The sequence below is a fragment of the Mustelus asterias genome, chromosome 14 (genome assembly GCF_964213995.1).
Source record: "Mustelus asterias chromosome 14, sMusAst1.hap1.1, whole genome shotgun sequence".
NCBI lineage: Eukaryota > Metazoa > Chordata > Chondrichthyes > Carcharhiniformes > Triakidae > Mustelus > Mustelus asterias.
In genome coordinates this window covers 73641972-73662819 of record NC_135814.1, presented here as the reverse complement: position 1 = coordinate 73662819, position 20848 = coordinate 73641972, and the positions used below count along the sequence as shown (strand labels likewise).

Below are 20848 nucleotides of genomic sequence, written 5' to 3'. Positions count from 1 at the left end.
TTGAGGAGAAGAGGTACCTGGAGGGAGGTCAACCTACTGGGTACATTCCAGCAATTCACTAATACTATTTTGGTAGCCTCAAAATAAGGGGGAGCAGATTTAGGACTGAGTTGAGAAGAAACTTCTTCACCCAAAGGGTTGTGAATCTGTGGAATTCCCTGCCCAGTGAAGCAATTGAGACTATCTCGTTGAATGTTTTTAAGGCAATGATAGATTTTTGAACAGTAAAGGAATTAAAGGTTATAGTGAGCAGGCGGGTAAGAGGAGCTGAGTCCAGAAAAAGATTAGCCATGAATCTTATTGAATGGCAGAGCAGGCTCAAGGGGCCAGATGGCCTACTCCTGCTCCTAGTTCTTATGTTCTTATTCCCTCTTAGGTAGTCTCTGCAAAAGCTCACCAATGACAAGAGCAATGGAGTGCAGTCCAAGTGAATTTCTGGCAGAAACTGGATGTTCTGCTACACCAGGTTGTCCATGGTGCTCACCATCCTCCCCATCGAGACTTTTATGTGCTCGCATATCAGATACATTCCCCCACCCCGTGAACCACTCCACTGAGGGCTTCTGACATTTCTGCCTGATGTTCTCTTGTGTACCCCTGATACTCCACTATCCTGTCTGTGACAGTCTTCAGAAGATCATCTGACTCAGACTTAGCAGAGCCCCCTTCTTCAGCAGTCTTCTGAGAGCCAAAGACCTTGGCTGTCACTGCCTCCTCCTGCTTTGGTCATGTTTCTGTGCGGTGACCACCAGGGTTTGAGTTCAAGCCTAAACTAGATAAACAATGCACCAGAGTGTGTGTCCCTGGGCTGATGGAGAGTGGAGATGAACGCTGCGACAGTTGCACAGATGCAAGACATCCCCTTCCGTGGTCTCCTGTGGACTGGGGCTAAATTCAGATGTGGGGGCTGGCCTCACCCTCTCCTGCTGGTACCTAGAATGGAGAGAGGAGAGAATGAATGATTGCCTAGGCTGGCTCAAACTTAGCACTCATTAATTACCTTGGTTTTCTGCATTATCTGGATTATGCATGCTTCCTCACCAGATACTTGGGGAAGGTCAACCTCACTATTGGCACAGGCACGATCTCAATTCCCTCTGGCAGCTCAGCAACCTGCTCGAATGTAGTGAGAGCCTGAGCTCAGGCATCCTCCCTTTCTATTTTCTCACTCTCCCAAAGACTAAAGCAAGGAGTTCCTTTTCAAATTGTGCATAACGAGTCTCCGTGTCAGTGAAGACCCCTGAAGCAAAGGCGATTGGTCTGCCATTCTGGATGCAGACTGCACCAAGTCCGTGCTAGGAGGTGCCTGCTGATGTAAGTACAGATGCTCGAATGTCAAAGTATTGCATCACTGGCAGGGTTGAGAGTCTGTTTGAGTCTGTTGAAGACCACTGTTTGGTGCTCTTGCCAGCATCACTGGACGTCTTGGTGGAAGAGTTAACGAAGAGGTCCAGTGACCTCAATATAAACACAGGATGAACTTAGAAAAATAATTTGTCATACCAAGGAAACTCTGTAAAACATGCTTGTCCACAGGGATGACCATCTGTTTAATAGCCATTGTCTTGCCTGGATCTAGCTTCATGCCTTCGGCTGTTGGTAAATGAATCACAAAGGAAATCTGGTTAACGGGGGGTTTAGATCTAGCTGTATGGTCCTGATTCTTTTGAGGATGCGACAAAGACAAGCATAGGGGTGACACAGTGGCACAGAGCTTAGTACTGCAACCTTAGTGCCAGGGACCCGGGTTCAATTGCAGCCTTGACTGTCTGTCTGTGGGGAGTTTGCACATTCTCCCCATATCTGCGTGGGTTTCCTCTGGGCTCCAGTTTCCTCCCACAGTCCAAAGATGTGCAGGTTAGGTGACTTGGCCATGCTAACTAAGTTGCCCCTTAGTGTCCCAAGGTGTGTGTAGATTAGATGGATAAGCCATGGTAAAATGTACGGGATTATAGTGATAAGGCAGGGGAGAGGGCCTGGGCATGAGAGTTGGTATAGACTCGAAGCGCCGAATGGCTTTCTTGTCTGTAGGAATTCTGTGATTCTGTTGTACGATCCCAAACCAATGATTTCACAGCAAAAACAGAAAATGCTGGAAAATCTCAGCAGGCCTGACAGCATCTTTGGGGAGAGAATAGAGCAAATGTTTTGAATCTAGATGGCTGTTCGTCAGAACTGATTTCACAGAGTTGGCCTGCAAAGAGTTGCTCCATCTACTGCTGAAAGACCTCGCTGCTAGTGGAGATCCCATAGACCACACAAGAAAACGATATTTGCCTTTTGAAGACATGAATGTGGTAAGTTTCGAAGTTTCTTCATCTAACGGGATCTGCCAGAACCCGCGTTTCATAACCAGGGTGCTGAAAACCTTAGCATTTGGCATGTCTGCTGTCACCTGTTCCACTGTGTTCATAGCGTGATGAGGACTGAGCAGTGCCTTTTTCAAGTGCACGGAATCAAATCAAATCCTGACTGTGTCATATTTCTCTGCTGTTACTATCATTGCTGAAATATATTCTATGTCCTTGTCGAAAGAAGTGATGAAATCTAGTGTTGTCATCCCATTTAGTTCATTGACTATTTTCTGATGGCTATTGGTGCTCTTCTCAGAGCACAAACTGTTGGTGGTACCGAATCATCTAGTCTCAGTGGTACACTACTGGTAGCGTACCAATGATGTCACAGTTGAAGAGGGTTTTTATGCTATCATTTCTGGGACCTGCTGTTGTGAAGCATGCACCTCTGGACCAAGGTCAATGAGTGTAATGCTGTCTTGAAGACCTAATAGTGGCCTTACATTCTGGTCAACTATATGAAACTTGAAACTGCCTGTGTGCAGCGAAGAGTGATTATACCTTTGGTGCAGAAGGTTTGCCTGCCATAGGCATGAGGTTCATCTGGGTATTGAAGTTCGGTGTTGCATTTGTGTCTAATTCCTATAGCATTCAGCATTTATGCATTACAGTTTGCTCCAGTGTTATTCCTTATTTTCAGTCTTGCACTGCTACACATCATGTTGAGGGTGGTGATGATATTACCCTTTTCTGTGACGGTGTCAACACTCTCGTAATGGAATGTTGTTGGAGACTTAGTGGCTTTGCTGCTTTGGTTCCTAACTACAATGTTACCATCAAAGATGAGCAAGTCAATGTGGCAAAGTCCTTGTGACATACTGCCAACTCTTGACACCATGAAGAAGTACTGGGTTTGTAACATATAATACTTTATTCACTAGCTGAGCAGCTACTCCATGCATGTCCTCTGCCCATGCTCCCAGGGAGAACTCCCCCGCTTCAGACATGCGACCCTTTGTGTAGCCACATCATTTCATGACCACTTAGTCTACAGTGGCAGTAGTAAAAAACATCTATATATACATTTACATTGGAACCAAGCACCTGACTGACCTCGAAAACAAATGCAGTCTAGTTTTAGAATCAAAATACCAGGATATACAAAAATAAAAGTCAAAACACAGAACAATTGAAACTACTGCAACACGTAAAAGATTTTTCATTTCCTGAAAGAAGTAGGGAACCAGAACTCAATTATTTTTGTGGAATACTCATGCTAAAATTAGACTGTAAGAAGAAATGCATAATTGTAAACTGACTCAGATTTACTCTGTTAATATCTCTGAAGTGGGTTTTTGTGATTAATAACTCCTAAATTTCAAATCAGATCAAAGAATTCCTAAAGAGGTATACCCAGAGACAATTTTAATGAAACTGTTGAAACAATGGTTCTCAAAACTCTTTGTTGAAGGTCCTCTTTTAAAACGGATTAGTAATCATGAGCACCTTATCTCAATTATGCTAATATATAATACTCATATTACCCGGGCAAACTCATTTTTGGCGCACTTTCTTTCACTGGTATTCAAAATTTTAAAATCTCTCCCCTCATGAATAAGGTTGAATTCAACTGTTGCCCACCATAAATGTTGATAACTGCAAGTCTGCCTGATGATCTTCCTGTCACTTTCAATGCTCCTCCATGCCCTTTTTACTCCAAGGTGAGAGAGTCAGTCCCCTCTGAGTTATGCATATTGATTGTTGTACTTGCCACTAAGCTCGCACCACTCCCACTTCTGGCCGCTGCTCAGTTGTTTACTGCTTGGCTATTTCGTCGACCCACTGCAAAGTCTCTATGGATTCAGGAAAACACCATGCTAAAGTAACCATAAATACTTGACAGTCCCAGGAAGATTGAAAAAATTAGGAATCAAATTTAGTTAGTCACTGTGATGATTTAAATGTGAAGCTTAGTTGAAGTTAAGAGAATAAATTAAAATAGTTAAAAAGAGCTTCTAAGATTGGCTTGAAGAACTATTAAATAAATGATTAAATAATGATCAGTTTGTTATGAGAAACTGTTTTACCACATTCCTAAATTAAATTACTGTGCACTTTTTTGCTGTGATCTTTTAATTAATTATTTTCTCAGGAGAGTGTTTTATGAATTGGATAAAGCTAAATGATTAATATATGGAGGAGAGAGACTCCTTAAACATTTAAAGACAGAGTTGAAGAAAGATCATATTTGAGGAAATAATGTTGACTGCTTAAGGGAGAAATATTTTATCAGGAATAAAAAGCAAATATCCTAGATGCCAGATATTTGAAATCAAAGCATCTCATGCTGGAATAAATTAGCAGGACAAAAAGGAAACGATTAGATTCACATTCAGGTCTTTGATCTTTCAGGAGATCCCTTTCAAATGCTTTCACTGGAAGGAAGAAAATAAGTTCTATGAAATGTAGTTGAAAGAACAAAATAGAACTGAAGAGCAGGACAATTGTGAAATAAAGTGGCTGGGTCAGTGCTGCTGAAAGCAAGAGTTGAAAATATGTGGCTGTGCACGGCAGAGATAGTAAATCTCATGCAGTGGAGAGACTAGTGATTAGAATAATGCTGAATATCATAGACAGGTAGATCTGAAATATGTTGGTGGAATTCAAGCTGGAATCCAAATGGGTTCTAATGAAGGTGTGGTGGACCTCAGTTGTGCCTTTGTCCTATATGGACCACCGTTGTGTGTGTTTGTCATACCTGGACACATCCCCTTCCAGTTTGGTTCCTCCCCTCAGCACCTAGTATAAAGGTGGCTGTCTCCTCCCCCTTGTTCAGTCCAGGTCGGTTATTTGTTGGGATCTGCTCCTGATTCTGTTGTGAATAAAAGCCTACACTTATATTGGCATATCGGTAGTCTTTCGCCTTATTGATAGCGCATCAATTTTATTCACAACAGTTACTAGTATGGAGCAGTTTCTAAAACCCAACAAGTTAGTATTAGACCCTCAAGAGGTTGGAGCCTCTGATAAATTTGATCATTGGTTGGACTGCTTCGAAGCATTCGTCGACACCGCTACGGCCATCGACACCGACGCTGCTAAACTCCACGTGCTCCGCGCCCGGGTAAGCGAAACTGTCTATGGAATCTTCCGGGACGCTGCTACTTACGCGGACGCTATCGAACTCCTAAAAGGGCAGTTCCGAAAGAGCCCTAACGTGGTTTACGCCAGACACCTCCTAACTACCCGCAAACAGCAGCCAGGAGAATCGTGCGCCCAATTTCTGCGCGCCCTGCGAGTCCTCGCCCGAGCATGCGACTGTAAGGCTGTTTCAGCAGCTCAGAACACGGAGGATCTGATCCGCGACACCTACGTTGCGGGCATTGAGTCTACATACATCCAGCAGCGTCTGCTGGAACAAGATGACCTAGACCTCCGGAAAACGGTCACGATGGCTGAAACGTTAGAAGCAGCCTCCCATAATCTCGGGACTTACCTAGGATCCCGTTCCACCGACGGCTCCACTGCGACGGCTGCTCCAGCAGGGCCCAAATGTTACTCTTGTGGCCTCCCTAAGCACCCTCGGCGTCACTGCCCGGCAAAGGACGCGATTTGCTCCGGATGCGGTAAGCTAGGCCACTTTGTTAAAGTCTGCCGAGCAAAGCCGCTTCTGAAGACTCGTGGAGCCATGTGTGCTCCGAGGGCGCGGCCATCTTTGATGCAGGCGGCGGCTGCGCGCGAATCGCCATCTTTGATGCGGTCACCGGAAGTGCGGGAATCGCCATCTTTGATGCGGTCACCGGAAGTGCGGGAGTCGCCATCTTTGAGACTGGCATCAAGGCAAGCTGAGCAGGAAGCTTCATCCGTGACGTCATCAGACGGCGACGAAGATGGATTCTTCTTTAATTCACCAGTGGCATCGATTTGCCTGGACCAGTCGCAGCCACATCAACTCTCCAAGTCCATAATGGAGATCAAGGTAAATGGTTATGCAGAAAACTGCCTGTTTGACTGTGGGAGCACGGAAAGTTTTATACACCCTCGCACAGTGCGTCAATATGCCCTTCCCGTGCGACCCTGGAGCCAGACCATCTCCATGGCCTCGAATTCTCACTCAGTGGAGGTCCTCGGGTGCTGCTTGGTGACGCTGACGGTACAGGGCACAGTCTACGAGCGTTTTCGGCTCCTCATGCTGCCGCGACTCTGCGCAGCTGTACTGCTGGGGTTAGATTTCCTCAGCCATCATAGAAGCGTCATCCTGCAGTACGATGGCCCTTATCCCCCGCTCTCCGTCTGCAAGGCGCCGTCACGGCAGCGCCCCTCGCGCACCACCTGCAGTCTCTCGACCCTCAAGATCACCCCCCCCCCCCGTTATTTGATAACCTCACCCCGGATTGTAGGCCTATAGCCACCAAGAGTAGGCGCTATAGTGCGGATGACCGGGCCTTCATTCGGTCCGAGGTACAACGTTTGCTCCAGGAAGGGATTATCCAGGCCAGCACCAGCCCCTGGAGGGCGCAAGTGGTCGTAGTTACATCGGGGGAGAAACACCGCATGGTGATTGACTACAGCCAGACCATAAACAGGTATACCCAACTAGATGCATATCCTCTTCCCCGTATCGCGGACATAGTCAACCGCATCGCGCACTATAGGGTTTTTTCAACGATCGATTTGAAATCGGCTTACCACCAGCTCCCTATCCGCTCGGAGGATCGCCCATACACTGCCTTTGAGGCGGATGGCCGCCTCTACCAGTTCCTCCGAGTCCCCTTTGGTGTCACCAATGGGGTCTCAGTCTTCCAACGGGCCATGGATCAAATGGTGGACCAGCACGGACTACGGGCCACTTTCCCGTATCTGGATAACGTCACCATCTGCGGCCATGACATGCAGGACCATGATGCCAACCTACAAAAATTCCTTCGTACGGCCACTCTCCTGAACCTCACATACAATGAGGCGAAGTGTGTTTTCCGGACACGCCGCCTCGCCATCCTTGGGTACGTGATAGAAAATGGTGTCCTTGGCCCCGACCCAGCCCGTATGCATCCCCTTATGCAGCTTTCCCTCCCTACTACCCTCAAAGCACTGAGGAGATGCCTGGGCTTCTTCTCCTATTATGCCCAGTGGGTTCCCCGTTACGCAGATAAAGCCCGTCCGCTCCTAAAATCGACCTCTTTTCCCCTGGCGGAGGAGGCCTGTCGGGCCTTCGATGACATCAAAGCGGACATCGCGAAGGCCGCGATGCATGCTGTGGACGAATCCATCCCATTCCAAGTGGAAAGTGATGCGTCTGACTTTGCCCTAGCTGCCACCCTTAACCAGAGGGGCCGTCCGGTGGCCTTCTTTTCCCGGACCTTACAAGACCCTGAGATTCGACACTCCTCGGTCGAGAAGGAGGCCCAGGCCATCGTGGAAGCCGTCCGGCACTGGCGCCATTATCTCGCGGGCCAACGATTCACCTTAATTACGGACCAGCGTAATTAAGGTGAATTACTCTCCACCTACAGATATGACATCATGTACCGGCCCGGGAAGCTCAATGAGCCCCCAGACGCCCTGTCCCGTGGATCATGTGCCAGTGCCCAACTAGACCAGCTACAGTCCCTCCATAACGACCTCTGTCACCCGGGTGTCACCAGATTTTTCCATTTTGTCAAGTCCCGTAACCTGCCCTTCTCCCTTGAGGAAGTCCGGATGATTACCAGGCAATGCAGGGTCTGCGCTGAGTGCAAACCGCAGTTCTACCGGCCAGGTAGGGTGCACCTTGTAAAGGCCACTCGCGCGTTCGAGCGCCTTAGCGTTGATTTTAAAGGCCCCCTCCCCTCCTCTAACCGCAATGTTTATTTCCTGAATATCATTGACGAATACTCACGTTTCCCTTTTGCCTTCCCCTGCTCGGACATGACCACGGCTACAGTGATTCGGACCCTGAACAAGCTCTTCACCCTGTTCGGCTTCCCAGCCTATATTCATAGCGACCGTGGGTCCTCTTTCATGAGTGACGAGCTGAGGCAGTACCTGCTCGCCAAAGGCGTTGCCTCCAGCCGCACCACTAGCTATAACCCCAGGGGCAATGGTCAAGTAGAGCGGGAGAACGCAACCGTCTGGAAGGCCGTTCTATTAGCGTTACGGTCTAGGGGCCTTCCAGTCAGCCGTTGGCAAGACGTCCTTCCGGACGCATTACATTCCATTAGGTCACTCTTGTGCACAGCAACCAATACGACCCCTCACGAGCGGATGTTTTCATTTCCCAGGAAGTCCTCCTCGGGTACTTCGCTCCCGGATTGGCTGATGTCCCCGGGACCCGTCCTGCTTCGGAAGCATGTCCGGACCCATAAGGCAGATCCCTTAGTCGAGGAGGTCCAACTGCTCCATGCTAATCCCCAATATGCTTATGTAGTGTACCCTGATGGGCGGGAGGACACGGTTTCTGTCCGTGACTTGGCACCCGCGGGTGCCCCGGAGGTCACCACGTCCTTCCGCCCCACGGTCCCTGGTGTCGTCCATTCGGAGACTGCTACGCCTCTTCCTCCCTCAGTCCCTGTCCCCAATGTAGTGTGCCCAGAGCCTGTTGCAGCCTCCCACCCCCCAGCTCCGGTTCCCACTGTTCCCCATACGCCACCAGGGCCACTGCTCATTCCTCTCGCCCCTATGTACAGCTCGCTTGAGTCGCCGGAGCCGTCGCCACGCAGTACCCGACGACTGGACGGGATGACGGATCGGTCCGCTTCACACCACCCAGCGCCTTGTCTCGACGCTCACTGTACGGAGCCTGGGCCGACATCGCTCCCTGCTCGGACGACTCTGCGACCTGCACTACGACGATCGCGACGACGGATCAAGCCACCGGTTCGTCTGGACTTGTGATATTGTTTCCGCTTCACCCCCGTGTTGTTTTTTTAAAAGGAAGGGGTGAATGTGGTGGACCTCAGTTGTGCCTTTGTCCTATATGGACCACCGTTGTGTGTGTTTGTCATACCTGGACACATCCCCTTCCAGTTTGGTTCCTCCCCTCAGCACCTAGTATAAAGGTGGCTGTCTCCTCCCCCTTGTTCAGTCCAGGTCGGTTATTTGTTGGGATATGCTCCTGATTTTGTTGTGAATAAAAGCCTACACTTATATTGGCATATCGGTAGTCTTTCGCCTTATTGATAGCGCATCAGAAGGGTTATAGATTGAAAGGTTAGCCTGACAGTTTTCCTTTCTCCAAAGGTGCTACCTGACCTGTGGAGTGTGTTCTTCATTTTACACCTTATTAAAGGTGAAGATAAAGGGATGGTAGCTGTTTTATTTCTCTCACCAAGCATAGCTATGTTATTTATTGCTTGTTCATGGATAGACTCCTGCTCAAATGAAGTATATGTCTTTTTGTTTGTGGTTACCTTTGAGCCTTTGCTGAGATATTCTGGAAAGCATCAAATATATCTGGATAAACATGCAGAAATATTGGGAGTCAAAAATAGTTAGAATTTTTTGCTATTTTGCAGCTTCTGTGTTGGATGAAATAATGTGAATACAGGAGCACATTTAGTGAAACCTTTCAGATTGCAGAAATATAATGACAAATAGCCTGGTGTAATTATCAGAGGTGATTTAAATGTTCAGAGCCCCTGAAAGGTGAAAAAAGCCTTCGATAGCTGTCAGTTAGAAAATAAATCAACCACCAGTCCCCAATAGTCCCTGGCTTCAATCTGGTTCTATGAAAAGGCAATTTAAAAATTCTCTGCTCATTCTCTGCTCTCAGCTCTGATGAAGGGTCATCCAGACTTGAAACATTAGCTCTATTCTCTTTCCACAGATGCTGTCAGACCTGCTGAGATTTTCTAGCATTTTGTGATTTTGTTTCAGATTCCAGAATCCGCAGTATTTTGCTTTTATTTAAAAGTTCTAATGCGGTCCTGCCATTAAGTTTTGCAGGTCCACTGCCTTCTCGAAATTTTCAGATTTCCCACCCATTGACCCAGTCCCTCCCCATCCCTGGGTTCTAATGATGGTGAAACTGTCAGCATCAATACTCTGTGAAACTGACAGCAACTTCTGCCTTCTATACATGTGCAGACAAATGCAGAAATACGGAAATTATTGACAACGATACATCGCCCCTCCACAGGATGTGCTGTTGAAGTTCATGCGTTAGAAATGTTTCAAAATCACTGAATTAATGTGAAGTTCCATTTTTTCCATTATATTCCCGGTGTTAAAAAAAAACTTGGAAAAGTTAAACCTGCTTTAATGAGGTGGAACTAAGATATAAATAGCATACTAAGTCATAATCGTCACTGAACAACTTCTCTGACCCTGAAAAACTAATTTTACATTTGTAGAGTGTCATGATTGTCTGCATGGCCTGCTTGATGATATTGCTGTTGCTGGGCATTGTGGACTCCCTACAGCAAGCAGCAGAATGAAATTAACATTGGGAAAGTTGAAATCCATCCTCAGAGCTCGTTAGATCTTTTGTCGGCATCTTTCTTTGAAGTCAGTGGCAAACTCCATCATTTGTAGCTGACAGATAATTTGTAGCTGACAGATAACAGGCGGCACGGTAGCACAGTGGTTAGCACTGCTGCTTCACAGCTCCAGGGTCCCGGGTTCGATTCCCGGCTCGGGTCACTGTCTGTGTGGAGTTTGCACATTCTCCTCGTGTCTGCGTGGGTTTCCTCCGGGTGCTCCGGTTTCCTCCCACAGTCCAAAGATGTGCGGGTTAGGTTGATTGGCCAGGTTAAAAATTGCCCCTTAGAGTCCTGGGATGCATAGGTTAGAGGGATTAGCGGGTAAATATGTGGGGGTAGGGCCTGGGTGGGATTGTGGTCGGTGCAGACTCGATGGGCCGAATGGCCTCCTTCTGCACTGTAGGGTTTCTATGATTTCTATTATCTATGAATTCCAGTAAGAAGTCTCACAACACCAGGTTAAAGTCCAATAGGTTTATTTAGCAGCACTAGCTTTCGGAGCCTCAAGCTCCTTCATCAGGTGAGTGAGGACTTGTGTTCACAAACAGGGCATAATTCCAGGCCAGTGTCATAGTACTCTAAATTTAGATGATATGTAATCAGAGCATAAATTAATTCCCTTGCATGTGAATAGACTTTTTGTAGATGTATATACTCAATGTGATTTTAATGTCTTTTCTGACAGGATTGGTTTGAAGATGCAGCTCCTCCTGTCTTCTGGTTGTCTGGGTTTTTCTTTACACAAGCTTTTCTGACAGGCGGCCAACAAAATTATGCCAGAAAATACACTATTCCCATTGACCTGCTCACATTTGACTATGAAGTACTGGAGGACAAGAATTACACGCTTCCCCCAGAAGATGGTAAGAGAACACAACTTGAACAGTAACAGAAAATGCTGGAAAATCTCAGCAGGTCTGACAGCATCTGTGGAGAGAGAATAGAGCCAATGGTTTGAGTCTGGATGACCCTTTGTCAGAGCTCTGGCTCTATTCTCTCTCCACAGATGCTGTCAGACCTGTTGAGATTTTCCAGCATTTTCTGTTTTTGTTTCAGATTCCAGCATCTGCAGCATTTTGCTTTTAACAACTTGAAGAGTAATGTGATTTTGCAGTGTTTGGTCTTGAGTGCTACCAAACCATGTTGGACATAAGCCCTATTCATAACTGAGATACTTGTATCTTGATTAATTTCTCCCCAAAATTATATGATTGTAAACCTTTCTGAAATCTGTAAGAATATATATTACAGTCATTTTATTGCTGATATGCTATATTTACTTCACTCAATATGAAGACAACAGCAATCTGTTGCAGTTGCTATGGTAACTATTGTTTTGCAAACAAAATAATTAGGAACAATCTTGTGAATACACGGCCACAGTGTATTCATAAACTTGCCTGCTGCAAGTCCACATTCCGCAATCACAGGTGCTAACCATTGTGCCATCCCAGATGTGTGGCTTGGAGGTAGTGTTTTTCCCATGTATCTGCTGCCCTTGTCCTTCTAAGTGGTAGAGGTGTTGGGTTTGGAAGGTGCTGTTGAAGTAGCCATGGCAAGTTGCTGTGGTGCATCTGTGTTTCAGTGGTGGAGGAATTAAATATTTAAGTTGGTGGATGGGGTGCCAATCAAGTGGGCTGTTTTGTCCTGCATGGTATTGAGCTTCTTTGAGTATTGTTGGAGCTGGACTCATCCAGGCAAGTGGAGAGTATTGTATCACAAGGGGTTGATTATTCAGTTGGCTGGACAGCTGATTTGTGATGCAGAGTGACGCCAAAAGCTCAGGCTAAATTTCCCCTATTGCTTGAGGTTATTCATGAAGGCCCTGCCTTCTCAACCTTGCCCCTTGCTTGAGGTGTGGTGACCCTCAAGCAAGTCAGCTCTCTCTCAAAGGGGAGAGCAGTCTAATGTTAGGATACCAGATCAGAAACCCCAAGGTACATTATGAAATCAGACTAGACCCCAACAATTTGCTATTTTAGCATTAATATGAGGATATGATGTTTCACTCCAGGCGTGATTCTGCCAACAATCTGTGATTTTTTTTTAGCAACACAGTTTAACTATAACAAATTAATTAGGTTAACATTTAAAAATTGAACAATACTTCAACATGACAATGTATAATTTTAACTGCTAACCTGTCCCTATGAGTTCTACTTTGAGCAATATTCTTCTTACAGACTTAAACCCCACTTCAAAATCAGTGAGCAAAACACAGGCTTATGTGCTTGTACTTAGGTTGCCAGCCCTGCAGCTCCCAGAAAACTTCCACAGAGAGAGCGAGAGAGAGAGACAGATCTTGCTTCTTTCAGAACAGGAACTGCTTGTTTTAAACTGAAAGAGAAACTGTGTTTTTCCCTGCAAACTTAGCTCCTCCCATTAAAGCACATGGCTCTGTCTCTGTCAATCAACCTAATCAAGACTGTACTCTGAAACCCTAGGGGAAAACCAAATAAATACAAATGATTAACTCTGTTTAGACAAACGCACCATTAGTTAAAATTAGTTATTATCCTGCAGTCTGCATGTTTTCTTCAGATAAATCATCTCCTTGCAACAAAACACTGGCTCCTACAAGAAACATGATATAAATCTATTTCTTAAAGGCACAGTATCATCACACTATGGTCCTCTGGGACTGTGGCAACATTTAGATTTATTCCTGACTTATGCCTTGCAGACAGTGGACAGGTTTTGGGGAGTCAGCAGGTAAGTTACTTGGCACATGATTCCAAGTATCTGGCCTGCTCTTGTGGTCACCATATTTTTATAACTGATTCAGTTCAGTTTCTAGTCAATAGTGACTTCCCAGGCTGTTGATAATAGGGGATTCAGCAATGGTAATGCCATTGAATGTCAAGGGGAGATGGTTAAATGCTCTCTTGTTAGAGATGGTCATTGCCTGGCATTTGTATGGCATGAATGTTACTTCCCACTTATTAGCCCAATCCTGAATGTTGTCCAAGTCTTGCTGCATATGCAAACAATCTGCTTCAGTATGAGGCCATGTGAACGGTGCTGAACTTTGTGCAATCATCAGCAAACTTCTGATGTTGTCATTGAGGGAAGGTCATTGATGAAACAGCTGTAGATAGTTGGATCTAGTACTTTACCCTGAGGAACTGTGTAGGAGGTCGTTTACTCCACACGTGGTGGTCTTCACTACCACTCTTGGACATGTGTGTCTGCCCTGCAGGTGGAGGAAATGGTGCAAGTGTCACACTGGGACGACTTTGCAGAAGAGAGAGAAAGTGAGCCACTGTTTATGCCTGACCAGTGAACCCGTTTGAGTGAGTGTTTTCGAACCCGCACGGTTCTAGACTTCAAAATTATGTTCTAGCTCTGTGATCCACCAGAATGAAAAGAGAGATGAGTGGGTGACACAAAAGACCAAATTTTATTCAGGAAGGAATGAAATTAACCAGACCTGTCAACGTGCACACATAACCAGTTACTATGTTATGAAAGGAAGAGACTATAACGACACAATGGATATTTTTAGGTTTACACAATTCCCAACCACCCTTCCTCAACACCTGGCTAATTGGGGATTTCTGGGGACTGTAGATTATACTCACCATTCCTGGGGTCAAAGGGGCAGTACTGCCTCTAAGAAAAGGTCAGGGCTGTCTTGCCTTCAAGAGATATGCACCTTGGTCGTGTGGTTAGGTAGGTATAAAAGTCTTTGCTGTGCAACCCAGGCCTTCAGTATACGGTTGTGTCTGCAAATATGGTTTCTTATGTCATGGATTTTTGCTGGTAAGTACTTGTTGAATTTCTTTTTTGGTGGTTGAAGAGTAATTTTAGAGTCTTTTTAGCTGTTGGAGCCGATAAGGAACAAGGTTGCGGCTCCGTCAAAGTTGCTTGGCTCGCCTTGAAGAAGAGCCCGTTGCTGTAGGTGTGGAGACTATGATGTGCAGATGCTGACGTTGGACTGGGGTGGGCAAAGTAAGAAGTCCCACCAAGTTAAAGTCTAACAGGTTTATTTGGTATCACGATCTTTCGGAGCGCTGCTCCTTCTCACCTGATGAAGGAGCAGTGCTCCGAAGGATCATGATACCAAATAAACCTGTCAGACTTTAACCTGGTGTTCTGAGACATCTTACTCTAGTGTGCAGAGATGAACAACCCGTGTGCTCCTGTCCTTTGTCTTGATCCAATTTTCAAAAGATGCAGCCTTTGAAATTCTGGCAGGCTTCTCACAATGGTCGGTTGAATTTTGATGAGGTACGAAATGGTTTTTGATGGTCCTCAGGAGGTGTTGATCACTTTCCCATCGAAATGGTTTTGCAAAACACAGCCTGGGTCCAAACCTGTTGGATTTCACAGACAATTTGGAGTCTATAATGTGTACTGTCCATAGATGTTGTAATGGGTGGCATTGTTAGCCTGGTCTAGCATGGCCTATTTTTGCATAACGAGCAGGCTAGTTTTGCCCTTGACTCATTGTCCTTTATCAGCTCAAGCAACTCCTAGATGGATTTGATAAGGCTGTGTATCTCTTTGTTTGTCGATGTCTTATTTACAGCCATTTTAAGTCCATGTGTTTTGAAACACAGAATTTTAAGTTTGTCTGTATTTCAGCCAGTTTTGTCCATGTTCCACATATTGTATTAATATCCATAAAAAGGTGGATTTACCTCACCTTACAACTCCTGTGGCAACGTTCTGTGGCTGAAGCCTTCCTGCAATCTTCATTGAACCAGGATTGATCTCCTGGCTTGATGGTAATGGTAGAGATGGTAATGGGAATATGCCGAGCCATAAGGTCAGAAATTGTGTTTGACCACAATTCTGTTGCTGCTGATGGCTCACAATGCCTCCTGTGCTGATCCAGAAGGAACTCTTCCAGTGTCGACTCCAACTTATAAATCAAAGAAAAGGTTTAACAAAGAAACTTCGTTACTCCAAACTTGAGGCCTCACCCTAGGCCATTCCAAGTAATCCCACAATTCCCAACAGGTTCTGATTTATACTGAGTCAGCTGGTCAACTGATCATCACATCATTTTATCATTGGTTACATGGTTTACTGGGTCAGCTGACCTTTACAGCTCGTTACTATTGGTCACATTACAACAGATCCAATGTTATCACCGGTTACATTCTAACATCCTGGATCTTAGAATGTAACATCTAGAGATCTAGGGGTACATGTTCATAGCTCATTGAAAGTGGAGTCACAGGTGGACAGAGTGATGAAGAAAACATTCAACATGCTTGGTTTCATTGGTCAGAACATTGAATACAGGAGTTGGGATGTCTTGTTGAAGTTGTACAAGAAATTGCTAAGGCCACACTTGGAATACTGTGTACAATTCTGGTCACCCTATTATAGAAAGGATATTATTAAACTAGAAAGAGTGCAGATAAGGTTTACTAGGATGCTACGAGGATTTCGTTTGAGTTATAAGGAGAGGCTGGATAGACTGGGACTTTTTTCCCTGAAGCATAGGAGGTGATTTTATAGAGATCTATAAAATAATGAAGGACATAGATCAGTTAGAAAGTCAATATCTTTTCCCAAAGGTAGGGGAGTCTAAAACTAGAGGGCATAGGTTTAAGGTGAGAGGGGAGAGATACAAAAGGGTCCAGAGGGGCAATTTTTTCACAGAGAGGGTGGTGAGTATCTGGAACAAGCTGCCAGAGATAGTAGTAGAGGCGGGTATAATTTTGTCTTTTAAAAAGCATTTAGACAGTTACATGGGTAAGATGGGTACAGAGGGATATGGGCCAAGCGTGGGCAATTGGGACTAGCTTAGGGGTTTAAAAAAAAGGGCGGCATGGACAGGTTGGGCCTAAGGGCCTGTTTCCATGTAGTAAACCTCTATGTCCAGGTTTGAGTTGCTAGATCTGGTTGAAATCTATTGCGTTTAGCTCAGTGGTAGTGTCACACAACATGATGGGGATATTCTCAATGTGAAGATGGGACCATGCCTCCAGAGTTTTGCCATTGTCATCAGTGTCTAGGATGATGCCAGGTAGTTCATGGGTTTCCTCCCTTCCAGAAGTTTTGTGCTTTGATACAAATGAGTGGCTTGCTAGGCCGTTTCAGAGGGCATTAAAGAGTGAACCACATTTGCATCTGGAAGGCAGACAAGGTAAAACGGCAGATTTTCTTCTATAAAGACATCAGTGAACAATGGTCAACAATGGTTTCATGGTCACTATTACTGAGACTAGATTTTTAATTCCAGTTTAATTGAATGTGAATTCTAACAGTTGCCATGTTGGGATTTGAACCTGAAGCCACCACCTCCCCATACCCAATCCTAGTGTGATCATTAGATTGTTAATGCCTTTTAATATATTGCCATCTAATTCCTTTGAACATTTTCAACATTTGTACATAGCTCCAATCTGAAGGCAGCCTTTTTAGCGAGTCAGATTCTGTAGTTAAATCCAGAAGTAAGTCACATTTGAACATTTCTAGCCACTTGCTATCTTCACTTTATTATTGGGCCCAATATGCTTCACAGTGTAGCTAGTTAGAATAGTGAGAGATTGGTATGATCCTGCACATTGACTTCAAACAGCAGTTAGATATCTCCAATCACAGAGGAGCAGGGAGAAAACTGAACTTAAATCCTCAGCAGACAGTTCTTGTGAATCTTCACATAGTGGGCAACAGGTTAGAGGAATTAGAGATTATTTTCTTGAAATAGATAAGATCCTACAGAAACTTGATTAGTGAGTTCTGAGAAGATGTTTCTTCTTGTTGGGGAGACCAGAACCGGGGGACGCTGTTTAAGGATAAGAGACCCCTTTTAAGGAGAGATTAGGATAATTATTTTCTCTCAGCGGGTCTTTAGTTTTTGGAATTCTCTTCCCCAGAAAACAGTAAAGGCAATGTCATTGAATAGATTCAAGGCCGAATTGGATAGATTTTTGATAGACAAGGGAGTCAAAGATTATGGAAGCGGACAGGAGGGTTGAATTAAGACCACAACCAGATCAACTATGAGCTCATTGAAGGAGTAAGCTTGAGGGGCCAAATAACCTACTTCTGCTCCTAAATTCTGTGTCTTAGTTCAGTCCGAGAGCAGGATGCCTGTGTTACTACATCAGCTCAAAAAGATATAATCCACAGGAACTAACAATGGGAGGGAACTCAGTCAAAAGAGGTAACATAGGAGAGAACTCAGTGAAGAGAGGCAACATATATCCTATGTTTCATATTAGTGTAAATATTAAAACTAGAAAATTCAAAATACACATATCCACAATATTCCAGTACGTATAGGTAGATTAATTGAGATAATGTTGAATGCAATGTGTATGTTGATTCAGAATTGCCCTAATTGGTGTAGCATCTTTATTTGTTTCCTATTTTTAAATGTAAAAGCTATCTCACTTTTAAACTTCATGTCTTGCCATTATGAAACAGGTTTATATTTTGGAAGGAAGACTTGTTAGAAATTTCAGAATAAAATAATTCGATCTGAGGGCAGCCTAATTAGTACCTCTTACAAACTCAAGCATGCCCACTTTTATTGCATCACAATTACCCTTTCTAATTCAGTGGAGAATACCATGATTTGGCGATCTTGCTGAAACATGTAAGATCCTGAAAGGACTTGACAGAGTGAATGCTGAAAGGATGAATGGAATTCTCCCATCTGGGACTTAGTCCCAGGCTGGGGCAGGAACAAGAAATGTTTCCTGCTGCAGAGGACAGTGAAAAACCACATCATATCTTCCAGGCCCAACCATATTAATTATGTACCCAGGGTTTTGCGCTGTATTCTGTGGCAGGGGGTGCATAATGCCCCAAGACTCATACATGGGTGCCATATTGAAACCCATACATTACTAAACCACCATTGAAGAAAGAAGATAGACCTCTTGAAAAAGAAGATGAAACACTCTTGATGCTGGAAGATGGACCACCGCTTCATGACACTGCATCTGGAAAGAGCCACCTGTAAATGCTCCCCCCACCCACTACTGCCTTCATCCTGTACACTGGAGGTAGTCCCAGGAATGGTTTGGGTGAGTACTGAGTTCTGCATGTCACGTTGTTGCAAACAGGTTCTGGACTAGCATGTTTTCCTGCTGACGTTGTGGAGAATCGGGAATGGTGGGAAGATTCCAGTTGGGCTGTCAACTGCATCCCATTCACAGAATGGGTCCTCAGACTTTTGTATCTTTTTCCCGATGGAAGAAGATGGAAGAGAATACATCTGGGATATGTAGGGTCCTTGATTATGCTGGCTGCTTTTCCGAGGCAGCAGGTAGTGTAGACAGTGTCAATGGATGGGAGGCTGGTTTGAGTGATGGACTGGGCTTTGTTCACGACCCTTTGTTGTTTATTGCGGTCTTAGGCAGAGCAGAAGCCATATCAAGCTGTGATGCAACCAGAAAGAATGCTTTCTATGGTGCATCTGTAGACATTAGTGAGAATTGTAGTGGACATGCCAAATTCCCTTAGTCTCCTGAGAAATTAGCGGTGTTGGTGGGCTTTCTTAACTATGACATCCACATGGAGGGACCAGGACAGGTTGTTGGTGATCTGGACACTTAAAAACTTGAAGCTCCCAACCATTTCTATTTCCATCCCTATTGATGTAGACAGGGACATGTCCTCCACTATGCTTCCTGAAGTTGACGATTTCCTTTGTTTTGTTGAATTGAGGGAGAGATTATTGTCATCGTACCAGTTCACCAGATTCTCTATCTCTATCTGTCTTGTCATTGTTTGAGATCCGACCCACTACAGTGGTGTCACCAGCAAACTTGAAAATCGAGTTGGAGGGGAATTTGGCCACACAGTCATAGATGTATAAGGAGTATAGTAAGGGGCTGAGGACACAGCCTTGTGGAGCACCAGTATTGAGGATTCCATAGAATCCCTATAGTACAGAAGGAGGCCATTCAGCCCATCAAGTCTGCACCCATCACAATCCCACACAGGCCCTATTCCCGCAACCCCACATATTTACCCTGCTAATCCTCCTGACACTAGGATCAATTTTAGCATGGCCAATCAACCTAACCCACACATCTTTGGACTGTGGGAGGAAACTGGAGCACCCGAAGGAAATCCACGTAGACATGGGGAGAATGTGCAAACTCCACACAGGCAGTGACCCGAGGCCGGAATCGAACTCGGCTCCCTGGCGCTGTGAGGCAGCAGTGCTAACCACTATGCCACCATGCCATCCCAGGAGCAAATTAATTGCTGGCAGCTTGGCATGGATAATACATTAAGGTTTCAGGAAAAAGGGCATTGGTGGACAGGAAATTAGCACGCTTTCCTGTTCCTTGTATGTTTTCACCTTCCCCAAGAAATTGCATCATTTCAGCCAACATATTACTGCTTTCCTGGGCAGGAATCCTTTGGTTCAAAACCAGTTAACCAGTTCTTGTGTGTGATCACTGTAAATTGGCCTTTGATCCTAAAAGATCCACCCCCTGTCCCCTGGGTCTGGCACTTCTGATCAACAACTACTGAAGCAAAGCAGATACTTCATCCGCTCCACATTGTGGCTCTGGGGCCTTAATGCTGCATCAAATATTCAAACCTACTATCTTATGACAATTCCTCTTCATGTGGCATAACTCAAGTTGCATGCACAAAATAATTGCTGGTCTGAGACTTAGCTATAGTTCAGGTTTTAGCTGGAGAACCCTCCTTGGCATCTCTTTGGCAGGAACTCCTGTTTGGCTTATGCTTGGCTATGCACAGAATTGTAAAGCAGTTTTTCCTTAGAAATCTAAAAAGTTCAGATGTGAAAATCACTCCTCTCAACAGAGTTAATTGTGAATGGGTAGGTTTAAAAAATATGCAGTAATCCCAGTACATTTTGTAAACCAGGTTTGACACTGCACAAGGTTACACTTCCTGAGGTGACATTGTATTGTGTGGGACTGGGAATCTGTTTCGCTCTGTGACTTCCCACTCTCTAGGGGTGGAATTTTCCGACATTTTTTCAAAGGGGTAAATTTTCTCACTCCAGCATTGCTTGAACGCAGCAATCGGTGGGGGGGCCAAGATGCTGGATGGAATGGAGCAGAGATGCAACATCCTCTAACACCCCCTATGGGCAGATGACCTGCCAGCAAGGTTACCAACCCTGCATGGGAGGGGGTG

The 20848-nt window shown here is 45.1% G+C and overlaps 1 protein-coding gene across 1 annotated transcript in view; it reads left to right on the top strand.

Annotated features, from left to right (window-relative positions):
• Nucleotides 1-20848, top strand: part of dnah7 (dynein, axonemal, heavy chain 7) — a 468798-nt gene that overhangs the window by 429760 nt on the left and 18190 nt on the right. Inside the window, exon 62 of the mRNA XM_078228625.1 lies at nucleotides 11439-11616. Within this exon, the coding sequence (XP_078084751.1) occupies nucleotides 11439-11616 (178 nt within the window). The remainder of the gene's footprint in view (nucleotides 1-11438; nucleotides 11617-20848) is intronic.